At 37.1% G+C, this 14,614-nt stretch overlaps 1 protein-coding gene across 7 annotated transcripts in view; it reads right to left on the bottom strand.

The window, feature by feature from the left end:
* The window catches only part of TOPAZ1 (testis and ovary specific TOPAZ 1), a 100,997-nt gene that overhangs the window by 75,286 nt on the left and 11,097 nt on the right, over positions 1-14,614 (bottom strand). For all 7 annotated transcript variants that reach the window (XM_053904138.1, XM_019418535.2, XM_053904139.1 and 4 more), the window contains 2 exons: positions 12,315-12,376; positions 11,253-11,380 (listed from right to left, as the gene is read on the bottom strand). In XM_053904138.1, coding sequence (XP_053760113.1) covers positions 11,253-11,380; positions 12,315-12,376 — 190 coding nt within the window. The remainder of the gene's footprint in view (positions 1-11,252; positions 11,381-12,314; positions 12,377-14,614) is intronic.

The raw sequence follows: 14,614 nt of genomic DNA, 5'->3' as shown, positions 1-14,614 counted from the left end.
CTCTAAGGTTAGACTCCAAACAGCCCAGCTGAGGTTACAAGAACCGAAAAAATATTTAAACTAACTGCTACTGTGGAAGAGTAATCTGGAGGCTGAACTCACCTAAGTTAAAACCTAAACATACAATTACCATACAACCCAGCAAATACAGACTTGGGCATTGATCCCAGAGAAACTAAAAATTAGATTCACCAAAAACCTGTACACAAATGTTTATAGCAGCTTTATTTGGAATAGCCCAAAACTGGAGACAAGACAGTTGTCCTTCAATGAGTGAACAGCTTTTAAATAAATGGTAGTAACCCATCCCACGGAATACTGCTAAGCAATCAAAATGAATGAACTATTGATACATGCAACAAACTTGATGACTATCCAGAGCATTATGCTGGGTGAAAAAAACCCCAATCTGCAGTGGTTACGTACTATATCTAATTCCATTTATGTAATACACTTAAAAAAATTTTTTTTAATGTTTATTTTTGAGAGTGAGCGAGCATGAGTGGGGGAGGGGCAGAGAGAGACAGAGAGGGAGACACAGAACCCGAAGCAGGCTCCAGGCTCTGAGCTGTCAGCACAGAGCTCAACACAGGGCTCAAATCCACGAACCGTGAAATCAATGACCCGAGCTGAAGTCGGACACTTAACCAACTGAGCCACCCAGGCATCCCTGTAACATCTTGAAATGACAAAATTATAGCAATGAAGAACAGATTAGCAGTTGTCAAGGGTTAAGGAGAGGTTAGGGGGAGGCACAGAGAAAGCAGGCATCGTTATAAAAGGGTAACATAAGGGATCCTTGTGGTGATGGAAGTGTTTTGTATCTCTGACTGTATTATAGTGTCAATATTCTGGTTGTGGTATTATACTAAAGCTTTGCAATGTTACCATTGGGAGAAATTGGGTAAAGAGTACATGAGATTTCTGTTATTTCTTACCACTACTGTGGTGAATCTATAACTATTTCAAAGTTAAAAGAAATGTGGGATCCTGCTAAGGCAGTATTTATGGATATGTTTATAGCACTAAATTGTCTCAGAAAATAAGTTTTAAATCAGTGACCCCAGTTGTAACCTTAAGAAACTACAAAAAGAGGGGTGCCTGGGTGGCTCAGTTGGTTAAGCCTCTGACTTAAGCTCAGGTCACGATCTCACGGTTTGTGAGTTTGAGCCCCGCGTCAGGCTCTGTGCTGACAGTTCAGAGCCTGGAGCCTGCTTAGGATTCTGTGTCTCCCTCTCTCTCTGCCCACCCCCGGCTTGCACTCTGATACTCTGTCTCTCAAAAATGAATAAACATTAAAAAAATTAAAAAAAAAAAAAGAAACTACAAAATGAATGGCAGATTAAATCCAAAGTAAGCAGAAAAAAGGAGAAAGTAATGATCAGCAGAAATCAGTAAAATAGAAAACAACAGAGCAACAGAGAAAAAAAATTAATAAAACCAAAGCTGGTTCTTTTCAAATAGTAACAAAATTGATAATCTTCTAGTCAACCTCCAGCAAATCTACATCTATTTCAAAATACCAAAATTACAGAGATGGAAAACAGATTAATGGTTGGCTAAGGTTAGGAATGTTAGAGTTAGGGAGAAAAGTGTAACCAAGGAATAACATAAGGGAGATATTTATAGTGATAGAATAATTCTTTACCTTGATTGCAGTGGTGGCTAAAAGAGTCTGCCCATTTAATAAAATACAGAGAAGTATCTATACTATACATTTAATATCAGATTCCTGCTTCTGATGTTGCATTTAAAGACGTAATCAGGAAAAAACTAGGTGGAGGATACACAGGTCCTCTCTATACTACTTTTGCAACTTCCTGTGAATCTACAATTATTTCAAAATAAAAAAATTTTAAAACGGTATGCTAGCATTTTAGCTATATGGGGTTCAAAACTAGAATTAAGTAATTCCTATCATGGTTAAATTTAAAAATTGTTACATACACAAGACAAAATAAAAGGTCACTGGAAAAGACAGAATATACATATACTTATTCCATGAATATTTATCCCGTAAGTATTATATAAATATATACAAAATATCAGTAAGGAAGCATTTATAAAAATTCACAGAAAACTATGTAAAAGGAGAAAAGTAGTAGGCCATACATATGTCCTAAAGTCAATCTATTTATCCCCTCAAATTCCTAAAATGTAAAGTGAGAGAGAGACAAAGTTTAATTCCCAAATTTGGGGGCCAGATATCTTAAAAAAAAATTTTTTTTAACATTTATTTATTTGTGAGAGACAGAGAAAGAGCAAGAGTGGGGGAGGGGCAGAGAGAGAGGTAGACACAAAATCCGAAGCAGGCTCCAGGCTCTGAGCTGTCAGCACAGGGCCCGATGTGGGGTTCGAACTCATGAACCGTGAGATCATGACCTGAGCCGAAGTCGGACACTGAACCAACTGAGCCACCCAGGCAGCGCAGAGGCCAGATATCTTAAAGACAAATATTACTGTTTGGTCATGATTATTTTCTAGAGTTGGTACTTTGAAGCTTACCATAATAGAAGAATAAATGTATCATCCCCTTTTCTTAAACAAAACCAAAAATCTTACTATATATACTAGGAAGCAACTAAACAATTCTGTGGATTATTTTAAAAGAATTAATGCCAAAAATAGTCTACATCTTGAAAATATTTACAGTGTTAAGAATTCAGTGACTTCTGGCAAACATCTCCTAAAATCTATCCTTACAGGAACAAATGGATTAAGTCTTTTCCTCAGCTTTAAGTAGAACAGAGTACAAACTAGTTTTTGTTGTTATTTTGTCTTAACATTCATTTATTTTTGAGAGACAGAGACAGAGCACCAGTTGGGGAAGGGCAAAGAGAGAAGGAGACACAGAATCTGAGGCAGGCTCCAGGTTCTGGGCTGTCAGCACAGAGTCTGACACGGGGCTCAAACCCATGAACCGCAAGATCATGACCTGAGCCAAAGTCCTATGCTTAACCAACTGAGCCAGCCAGGCGCCCGTTTGTTTGTTTTTAATGCTTCAGAGCAAGGGCTGGCAAGCTACAGCCTGCCTGTTTTTGTAAAGATTTACTTGAATATAGCAACTGCTATTTGTTTATATATTGTCTATGGCTTCTTTCATGTTATGACGGCAGAGTTGCAACACCAACTATAGGGCCCACAAAGCCATACAGGAATTTTACCATCTAGCCCTTTGAAAAAAACTTTGCCAACCCTTGCTATACTGTAAGTCAAGGGACTCTGCTGTGAGACCTTGGACAAGATACAGACTCAAAATCTGTTTCTTCATCTATTAAAAAGAATAATAGCACATGCCCCATGTGCAGCAAATGAGTAACTCAGCAAGTCAGGGTTGTCTATACTGTGTACATTGAAGGTATGGTCCTTGATCTACTCCTTGGAGGGAACTTTTAAGCCCTTGGAATGTGCTGCCTTTGGTAATGTGTTTTTGCTTACTTGGGGGTCTGGGACCAGACAGTGTATACTAATAGTGTAATTCATGGCAGGGGCTTTGGGCCACTCTAGACAGTCTAAACTAACAATTTGACTTATGGTGGGGGCCTCAGGTCATCTGGTATCCAGCGTGACCTCTGGAGGGTATGGAGAGACTGAGTGATCAAGGTCAGCCACACAGGCAGTCAGACATGCCACTGTGACTGATCCCAAAAAAGACTGACCAGGGCTCAGGTAAATTCCTTTGGCTAGCATTCCTCTGTGTTGCTATGCATCATTGCTGGGAGAAGCAAGCAGTGTCTACATGGCTCTACTGAGAAAGGACAGCTGGAAACCTGTGCCTGGTTTCTCTTGGACTCTGCCCTATGTGACTCTTGTTTGTGGATTTTTTTTTTAATTTTTTAACGTATATTTATTTTTGAGACAGAGAGAGACAGAGCATGAATGGGGGAGGGGCAGAGAGAGAGGGAGACACAGAATCCAAAGCAGGCTCCAGGCTCTGAGCCATCAACCCAGAGCCCGATGCGGGGCTCGAACTCACAGACCGCAAGATCGTGACCTGAGCTGAAGTCGCCCGCTTAACCGACTGAGCCACCCAGGTGCCCCATCTTGTTTGTGGATTTTAATGTACACTCTTTCACTGTAATAAAATGTAATCTCAAGTATTAACAGCTTTGCTGACCTCTGTAAGTTCTAGCAAATCACCAAATCTGAGGGTGGTCTGGGGGGCTCCTGAGCAGCATCTCATTATATTATGTGGATAAAATGTGATAACCCATACTAGGCACTTAACAGTGGCTGGTTGGCATTATGATAAAGGCTGAGTACATACTGGCTGTTATCATCAAACCATTAAGCAAGTACTTTGTAAGATTCTTTGTGTTATAAGACTCTTATAGCACTTAAAGACTTTTCAAATGGAGTTCATATTCAATATGCATTCAACATTTGTGTTATTACTCTGTATCAGCCACTGCACTAGGTGCTAGAGATTTAGTAGTAAGCAAAATGGACAAAAATCCTTGCTTTCATGGAGCTTCACTCTAGCAGGAAGAGATAAACATAAAAAAGTAAATGTGTAGAATGTTAAACCATAATAAATATAAGAAAGGGGAATATGAAATGTTGAGAGAAAGGAGAACACTTGAAGTTTCAGGTTGAATGGCCAGGAAAGTTATCTTTGAGAACACGAAACCTGAGTGAAGATGTGAAGGAAGTATGAGAACCAGCTGTACTATTTTTAGGAGAACATCCCAGGCAGATAAAATAGCGAGAGCAAAGGCCCTGAAGTAGGAGAAAGCCTACTATGTTTTAAGAACAGCAAGGAGGCTAGTGTGGTCAGGGTGAAATGGATATGGATAGGAGTAGAAGAGATCAGAGAGATAACAAGGTGGGGAATGGGTATAGGAGACAGATACAGGGCACTACAGGTCACAGTAAGGACTTTGGCTTTGAATCTGAATGTCATTAGAAACTAACGGAGAGTCTGAAACAAAATAATGACATGATCTAACTCATGCACGGAGAGTCTGAAACAAAATAATGACATGATCTAACTCATGCTGTGTCGAGAATAAACTACAAGAGAACAAAATTAGAAGCAGGAGATCTACTAGAAGGTGACTGTAATAAATCAGGCAAGAGAGGACCCTCACTTGGGTCTGTGTGGTATTGGTGAGGGGTGATGAAAAGTGGACAGTTTCTAGACATCTGATGGTAAAGCCTGCAGGTTTTCCTTGCAGTCTGGGTATGGACTGAGAGAAAGAGAAAGGAAATCCAAGGTTTTGAGTCTGAACAATCATAAAGGATGGAGTTGCCATTAACAGAGAAGGAGAAGATTATAGGAGGAACTAGTTTGTGGTAGAGGAGGGGATATATAACAGAAGTTCATTTTTTAAAAAATTTAAAAAATTCTTTCTTAATTTTTTATTGAGACATAGCTGACATACAATATTACATTAATTTCAGGTGTACAACATAGCGCTTTGGCATTTGTATACATTACAAAATGATCACAACTGATCTAATTACCATCTGTCACCATACAAAGTGAATACAATATTAACTATATTCCCTATGCTGTAGATTGTACCCCCTTATTTTATAACTGAAAGTTTGTACCTTTTGACCACCCTTCACCCATTTTGCCCCACCACAACCCCCCCTCCTGTCTGGCAACAACCAATCTGTTCTCTATATCTTTGAGTCCGGGTTTTATTGTGGTTGTTGTTTTGATTCCAAACAGTGAAATCATAAAGTATTTATTTTTCTTTGCCTGACTTACTTTACTTAGCGTAATACTGGTAAATAATACTGCAATGAACACAGGAGTGCATGTATCTTTTTGAATTAATATTTTTGGTTTTTTTGGAAACCCTGTAGTGGAACTGCTAGATTGTATGGTAGTTCTATTTTTAGTTTTTTTTAGGAACTGCCATACTTTTTTTCCATAATGGTTATACCAAATTACACTCTTACCAACAGTATACAAAAGTTTTCTCTGTATCTTTTTCTCCATATCCTCACCAGCATTTGTTATTCCTTGTCTTTTGAATAACAACCATTCAGACAGATGTTAAGGTGATATCTCACTGTGGTTCTGATTTACATTTCCATGATCATGAGTGATGTTGAGTACCTTTTCATGTGTCTGTTCACCAACTGGATGTCTTCTTTTGGAAAATGCCAATTTAGGTCTTCTGCCCATTTTTAAATCAGATTGTTTGTTTTTCTTTGTTATTGAGTTGCAGGAGTTCTTCACATATTTTGGACATTAACCCCTTATCTGATATATGACTTACAAATGTCTTCTCCTGTTAAGTTGCCTTTGCATTTTGTTGTTTGGTAGTTTCCTTCTCTGTGCAGAAGCTTTTCTGTTTCATGTGGTCCCATTTGTTTGGTTTTGCTTTGTTTCCCTTGCCTTTGGAGTCAGATGCAAAAAAACTTTGCTAAGGTTTATGTCAAGGAGATTACTGCTTATGTTTCCTTCTAGGCTTTATGGTTTCAGGTCTTAAAGTCAAGTCTTTAATCCATTTTGAGTTAATTTTTGTATATGGTGCAAAATAGTAATCCATATTCATTCTTTTGCATGTAGCTGGCCAGTTTTTCCAAAACTATTTACTGAAGAGACTGTCCTTCCCCCATTGTATGTCCTTACTTCCTTTATTGTAAATTAATTGACTATATATACTTGGGTCTATTTCCAGGCTGTCTATTCTGTTCCACTAATCTATGTGTGTTTTTATGCTAACACCATACTGTTTTGATTACTATAGGTTTATGGTATAGTTTGAAATCAGGGAGTGTGATACCTCTGGCTTTGTTCCTTTTTAAGACTGCTTTGGCTATTCAAGGTCTTTTGTGGTTCCTTATACATTTTAGAAGTATTTTTTCTTGTTCTGTGGAAAATGCCATTGGAATTTTGATAGGGATTGCATCAAATCTGTGCATTGCTTCGGGTGGTACGGTCATTTTACCAATATTAATTCTTCCAATCCATGGGCACAGAATATCTTTCCATTTATTTGTGTCTTTAATTTCTTTCATCAATGTCTTATAGTTTTTTAAATTTTTTCAAATGTTTATCTTTGAGAGAGAGGGATAGACAGAACACGAATGCGGAGGGGCAGAGAGAGAGAGAGAGAGAGAGAGAGAGAGAGAGAGAAAATCCAAAGCAGGCTCCAGGCTCTGAGCCATCAGCATAGACCCCGACACAGGGCTTGAACTCATGAACCATGAGATCATGACCTAAGCCGAAGTTGGATGCTTGACCAACTGAGCCACTCAGGCACCCCAATGTCTTACGGTTTTCAGTGTAACCTATAGTTTTTGGTTAAATTTATTCACAGGTATTTTACTCTTTTTGATGTGCCCATAAATGGGATTTTTTGGATTTCTTTTGTTGATAGCTATTATTATACAGAAACACAACAGATTTTTGAATATTAACTTTGTGTCCTGAAACTTTACTGAATCCATTTATTAGTTCTAACAGCTTTTTGGTGGAGTCTTGAGGGTTTTCTATATATAATATCACGTCACCAGCAAATAGTGATGGTTTTACTTCTTCCTTTCCAATCTGGATATCTTTTATTTCTTTTTCTTGCCTAACTGTCCTTGTTAGGACTTCCAATGCTATGTCGAATAAAAGTAGGGACAGTGGGAATCCTTGTCTTGTTCTTGATCTCAGTGGAAAAGCTTTTAACCTTTCACTGTTGCATATGACCTTAGCTGTGGGTTTGTCATATACAGTCTTGATTATGTTGAGGTACATTCTCTACTCACTTTGTTGAGTTTTTATCATCAATGGATGTTGAATTTTATCAATGCTTTTCTGTATCTATTGAGATGATCATACATTTTTATCTTTCATTTTGTTAATGTGGCATATCACATTGATTTGATTTGTGGATGTTGAATAATCCTTGTATCTGTGGAGTAAATCCCACTTGATCATGGTGCACAATCCTTTTCACGTACTGTCGAATTCCTAAGGTTGAATTTGATTTTGTTGAAGGTTTCTGCACCTGTGTTCATTAGGGATCTTGGCCTGTAATTTTCGTTTTTTTGTGGTATCTGTGTCTGGTTTTAGTATCAGGCCTTGTAAAGTGAGTTTGGAACTGTTTCCTCCTCTTCAGTTATTGGAAAAAGTTTGTGAAGGAGGGTAGGTGTTAAATCTTCTTTGAATGTCCGATAGAATTCACCAATGAAGTCCAGTGGTCCTGGACTTTAATTTTTGGGAGGTTTTTGATTGCTGATTCAATCTCCTTACTAGTAATTATAATCAGATTTTCTATTTCTTCATAATTCACTCTTGGAAAATTGTAAGTTTCTAGGAATTTATCTATTTCTTCTAGGTTGTCCAAGTTTTTGGTCTATAATTCATAATTCATAGTGAACTATAGTTCATAGTATTTCTGTGGTATCAGTTATAACTTCTTTTTCACTTCTAATTTTATTTGAGTCCTGTTTTTGTTGTTGTTGTTGTTTCTAAGTCTGGCCAAGAGTCTTGTAAATTTTATCTTTTCAAAGAACCAGCTCTTGGGTTCCACTGATCTTTTCTACTGTCTTTTTATTCTCTATTTCACCTATTCCATTCTGATATTTATTATTTCCTTCCTCCTACTAACTTTTGGCTTTATTCTTTTTCTAGTTCCTTCTGATGTACCATTAAATTGAGATTTCTCCTGTTTCTGGAGGTAGGCCTGCATGCTATCAACCTCCCTCTCAGAACTGCTTTTACTTCATCCTGTAGATTTTTGTATGCCATATTTCCGTTTTCATTGTGTCTAGGTATTTTTTTCTCTTTTGATTTATTCTATGATCCACCAATTGTTCAGTAGCATGTTGTTTATTCTCCACATATTTGTGATTTTTCTGATTTTCCTCTTGTAATTTATTTCTAGTTTCATACAATAGTGGTATGCTAGATATGCTTGATATGCTTGATGGGATTTAAACCTTCTTGCATTTATTGAGACTTGCTTTGTGACCTAACACCTTATCTATTCTAGACAATATTCTGTGTGAACTTGAGAGGAATTTATATTCTGCTGCTTTTGGATGGAATGTTCCATATATATCTATTAAGTCCATCTGGTCTAAAATGTCATTTAAGGTTTATGTTTCCTTACTGATTTTCAGTTTTTTTTTTTTTTAATTAAAAGGGTATTTTTAAATACTTACTTTTGAGAGAGAGAGAGAGAGAGAGAGAGAGAGAGCAGGAGTGGAGGGGGGGAGCAGAGAGAGGGAGATACAGAATCCGAAGCAGGCTCCAGGCTTTGAGCTGTCAGCACAGAGCCCAATGTGGGGCTTGAACCCACAAACTGCGAGATCATGACCTGAGTGGAAGTCGGCTGTTTAACCAACTGAGCCACTCAGGTGCCCCTGATTTTCAGTTTTGATGACTGATGTAAGTAAGATGTTAAAGTCCTCTACTATTATTGTATAGTATATACAATTATATACTTTGACACTCTTATGTTGGGTGCATACATATTTATAAATGTTATATTTTCTTGCTGGATTGACTACTTTATCATTATGTACTGCATCTCTTTGTCTTTAATTACACTCTCTTTTTTAAAGTCTATTTTGTTTGATACAAGTATAGCTGCACCAGCTTTTTGTTTCCATTTGCACTGAACATCTTTTTCCTTCCCTTTACTTTCAGCCTGCGTGTGTTCTTACAGCTGAAATGAGTCTGGTAGGCTGTATATAGATGTTTTAGGAATTCAGTTTGAACATGTTAAGTTTTATATGTCTAACTGGACATCCAAGTGGAAAAATCCAGTAGACAACTAGACATAAAGGTCTGCAGTTCAGAAAGTCCAGGCTGCAGTTATAAATTTGAGAGTCCTAGCACACAGATGGCATTTAATTCAATGAGGTTGCATGAGACCATTTAAAGAGCAAATCTACATAGGAAAGAAGAACACATCATGGTCTAGGCTCTAGGTCATTCTAATATGTAGAGGTCAGGGAGATTAGGAGACACCAGCAACATTAATTGGGAAGTTGCAGACAGAAAGGCAAAAAGTAAACCAGGCAAGTATGTTTACCCTGAAAGTCAGGGTTTCAAGGAAAGTGTGATCAACTGTGACAAATGATGATAGGTTAAGTAAGATTAAGACTGAGAAAATGTTCATTGGATTCGGCAACAAGGAGGTCAACCAGAGAGTTAAAGGATAATTCTGGTTGCAGTAAAGGCAAATGTCTTTGGAATGGGTTCAAGAGAACTGGAGAAGAGAAACTAGAAATAGTGGGTATAGATATGTCTTTTGAGAAATAGGGTGACAGCTGGAAAAAAAATGGGACTATGTAAAGGTTTTTGTTCTGTTTGAAAATGGGAGAACAACATGTTTATATACTGATGAGAATAATCCAACAATAAAAGAAGAATTATTGCAGTAATATTTTGAGAGAGAGAAGAGATGGACTTTAGCACTTAAGTGGAAGGAATATCCTTGGCTAAATCATCTATTGTAATTGAAGAGAAGCTGGAGTTTGGGGAGCAGATGCAGGTTAAGTGGCTAATGTTTTGGTAGGGAACCAGGATGCTCTTTTCCAGTTACTTCACTTTTCTTGGAAAGTAGGATACTAGGTTGTTAGCCATGAGGATGAAAGAGCAGGAATAATGAGAAAAAAGAAAGTATGAAATAGTTGCCTAGGAAGTCAAATGAATTATGCAAAAGGTCAGGACAATCATACACATTTTCTGGCAGAAAACAAGAACAAACTTTATATCCAAACTTTTCCCCATAACATATGCCAGTGGTATGTTCCGCCATCACTCCAATATGCCTTCTGGATCTGTGGTTAAATAACTGCTGTGTGCATTCATAGCCCTTGAGCACTAGGATATTATTAAATTTTAAAGATCAAGTGATATTCAGAACTTTGTGTTTAATGAGGCAGAAAAATATGTAATAATTTAGAGACTTATGTAGGTTTGAGACCAACTTCAGGACACTAAAAAAAACAAACAAAAAAAAATAAATAATAATTAAATACCTTATTTTCCCAGACAAGTGAAACTTGTAAATAGTGTGCTTATGCAAAGCATCAAACAATATATCCTTAGGAGCAGAATGATGCAATTCTTTTCCTCAATAAAAAGGCGTTACACTTGTCACCTGACCACACTGTTACGATGAATTTCTGTATTATAACTATTTAGACCAAGAAATAAGAAAATGCAGAAGGTTCCCCCAGTACCTTTTCATCCAAGTCTGAACTACTGACAGCATCATTAAGATGAAATTCTGCATTACCACTGTTTAGACCAGGAAATAAGAAAATGCAAGAGTCTCTTGTACCTTTTCATCCAAGTCTGAACTTTTTATGTGTTCACTGAAGTCTCCCAGATTTTCACTTTCAGAGGTCTCATTAGTAATTTCCCCTAGGGAAATGTTTTCACCTTTGGAATCATGTTTTATCTCATTTGCTGAAAAGAAAGAATATTCAACTGTAGAAACTTCAAACAGTGAAATAACTAAGTTATTCAAAGATTGTTCTAAAAATGAGTTGGAATTCAGACTCTTTTAAAGTCCGATGTGACAAACATAAAGTAGTTTTCAGCAAACTATACAATTATTCCTCCCTCTTTCAAAATAACTCCATTATATTAGATATAAAAAGAATGGCACTAAGACAAACTGAGATATATCAAGATAAATTTAAGAATGTTTCTTGATTATGTCCAGTTATTTTAAATATGTTTTTAAAACTTTAAAGTACAATTAACTTTCAAAATATTTCCTGTGAAGACCCAGGTATTCAAACTTATGATTAACTGTAAATTACAAAAAATTATAAAAAGGATTCAGATTTAAAATGTGATAAAGTTTATGGGGCGCCTGGGTGGCACAGTCGGTTAAGCCTCCGACTTCAGCCAGGTCACGATCTCGCGGTCCGTGAGTTCGAGCCCCGCGTCGGGCTCTGGGCTGATGGCTCAGAGCCTGGAGCCTGTTTCCGATTCTGTGTCTCCCTCTCTCTCTGCCCCTCCCCCTTTCATGCTCTGTCTCTCTCTGTCCCAAAAATAAATAAAAAACATTGAAAAAAAAAAAATTTAAAATGTGATAAAGTTTAAATACATACTTCCGTTTAAAAATAATGCCACAAAATTTCTAAGGTCAATGATCCTCTCTTTTGTAGATAAAGCTGAACAAAGTTACTTACTAAATAATCAAATGGAAAATCTCTCAATCTCATCTGTCAACCAAGCAATAAAACTGAGGAAAACTGACAAACTATAAAACATGTTTTAACAAACTCTAAAATGAGAAGCTTCCTATTTTAATGAATTCATTTTGGCTAGGCCTGAATAGAGACACAAAATGATACTTCAATATACATATTTTGAAAACGTCAAATTTTACCTGCTGACAAGGAAGCACAGACCTCTGACTTCATCAATCCAGAATCCGGTAAAGGAAGTTCTCTATTATAAAGCAAACAGAGCTTGAACATTATAAAGGATTCTACACAGATCCACTTCTCTAAACATTATATATTACCAGCTTTAGTAGCTGGTGAAGATCAGCTCAAGTTCTCCAAGGACAGAGTATTACAATGGAGGTTCAGAAACCCAGCACACCCAAGTAGATTCCTCATTTGGTTCTTTTAATCACACACATAAGCCACAACTGTTAGGGAGTGCTGCCATTCAAACTGCTACTCAGGGAGAACCCGATGACAGTTCTAACAGTTCTAAACTATTACACCCATACTAGAAGATGTTTAACTTCTACTCTGAAGTTTATGTATGTACAGCTTACTGCCAATGTAAAAAGGAAGACAGTTTGACAGCTGTTTGAATCTTTTTTTGTAGTCTCTAAAGACCACATATGGTCTAAAGGTTAAGGGTATAGAGATCAGAGTTAGATCAACCTAGGTTCAAATATTGTTCTGCCGCTTAACTGTGTCAACTATGACAACATTATTTCTTTCAGTCTAACCATATCTGTAAAATGGGAATATCACCTATCCATGAGGTTATTGTGAGGATTAAATGAAGTGTTTTTAAAACCAACAGCATAGACTCAACAAATGAAAACTACATTTATATGAGCGACAAATGGCTAAACATTTCTCCATTTTTAAAAATTTAGAAATATATAAAAGAATAAAATATAATAAACGCCCATAATCCCACCATTTTTTTCATTTAATAAATTCGTTTTATTAAACCCAGCCTACGCTCTACAACCACTCACTGGTTCAAGATTACTTCCTACTCAAGAAAGAGAAAAACTAAACAAAGTATTTTATACATCATTCTTTAAAGTCTTTGGAAAACAGGAAGTATTTGCTCCCTGACATAAGATCTAAAACAATTGGAAACATATAGTTTAAAGAATGGAAAAAATAATAATATGAATAGAAGGCTCATACAATTTGACATGATGAGCAGAACACATCCCCAATCCTGCCCATTCATATCTGAGAACTGTCATGTCCTTCTCTGAAATAAGAAAGAAATCAGGTATCATTCTTAACTCCTACCTATGATTAATCAATCAGATTAATCAATCTTCACTTCCTAAATCTCTCCCAAATCCACATCCACTTCTGTTTGAAGTCATCATGTCCTTTGGCCTCATTATTACAATAGCTCCCCGCCACACCAGAGCTACAATGATTTTTAAAATTTAAAAGTCCTTTGGTGAATCCCTATATGCTGTTAGGATAAAGTTCAAACTCACCATGACTTCCAGTTTATCTAGGATGGTCTGTTTAGTCCTGTTGTCTTGACTTAAATTATTAAAAGCTCCTCACTTCACTCTCAAAAGTTTTGCAGTTCAGAAGACAGATTCTATGGTCATTCTATTTGTAAAGGATGTAATTTAATGACTGAGCTTTCTGCACATTTTGCAGCTTTATTTCTTGCCATATGAACCCTAAGCCATGGAACATTATCTCTGTTTCTCAGTTGTGACATGCCTTTCCCTGTGGGCCTTTATACAGGCTATTACTCCTATAACAAAATTCTATTTACTTTTCTTCACCAACTGGCTAATTCTTGGTAATTCCTTTAGTGTTCATCTTAAATACCATTTTGAAAGGAAGTCCTTAACATCTCACACTTCTATTATAGTTTACTGTACTTGCTTAAATATCTGCCTCTCTTGGTGGATCAAAAGCTTAGGGAGGACAAGGCCCAGATGTGTCTTGTTGCCCTCCATATATACTCAGCACCTGACATCTTCGTAGCCAGGTACCACAGGGAGACCCAAATGAAGATGCCTCTCTTCTGTCTAGGAACTCCCAGTATATGGGAGGCTCACATACAAGCAGACGTAATATACTGAGATAAGTGCCAAGAAAACTGCTAGAACAAATTCCTAGAATACCATCTCAGATGAGACTTGAAGGATAGCTGAATAAAAAGAAAGGGACTTGCAGATAAAGTAACATAATGCAAAAGGACTCAAGCACATGACATACTGTAGAAACCACAAGCTGCTTGCTGTGCGTATCTGTTATTACCCTTTTCCCCCCTTCCCCCCACCCCCCAAAACCATATTTGTCAAAGAGAGAATGGATGCAATCCACTAAAGAGCCTTAAAAAGACATGCCAAGCAATTTAGACTCTATCCTCAGGTGGGCAGAAAGCCACTGAAGCAATGTAAGCAGTCACTGGCAGATCAATTTCTATTACAGACTATCACTACGGAGG

This window comes from Panthera pardus, unplaced genomic scaffold (genome assembly GCF_024362965.1).
Source record: "Panthera pardus isolate Hobbes unplaced genomic scaffold, ASM2436296v1 HiC_scaffold_16, whole genome shotgun sequence".
NCBI lineage: Eukaryota > Metazoa > Chordata > Mammalia > Carnivora > Felidae > Panthera > Panthera pardus.
Note: the sequence above shows the minus strand (reverse complement) of the source record. Positions and strands in the feature narration are given on the sequence as shown.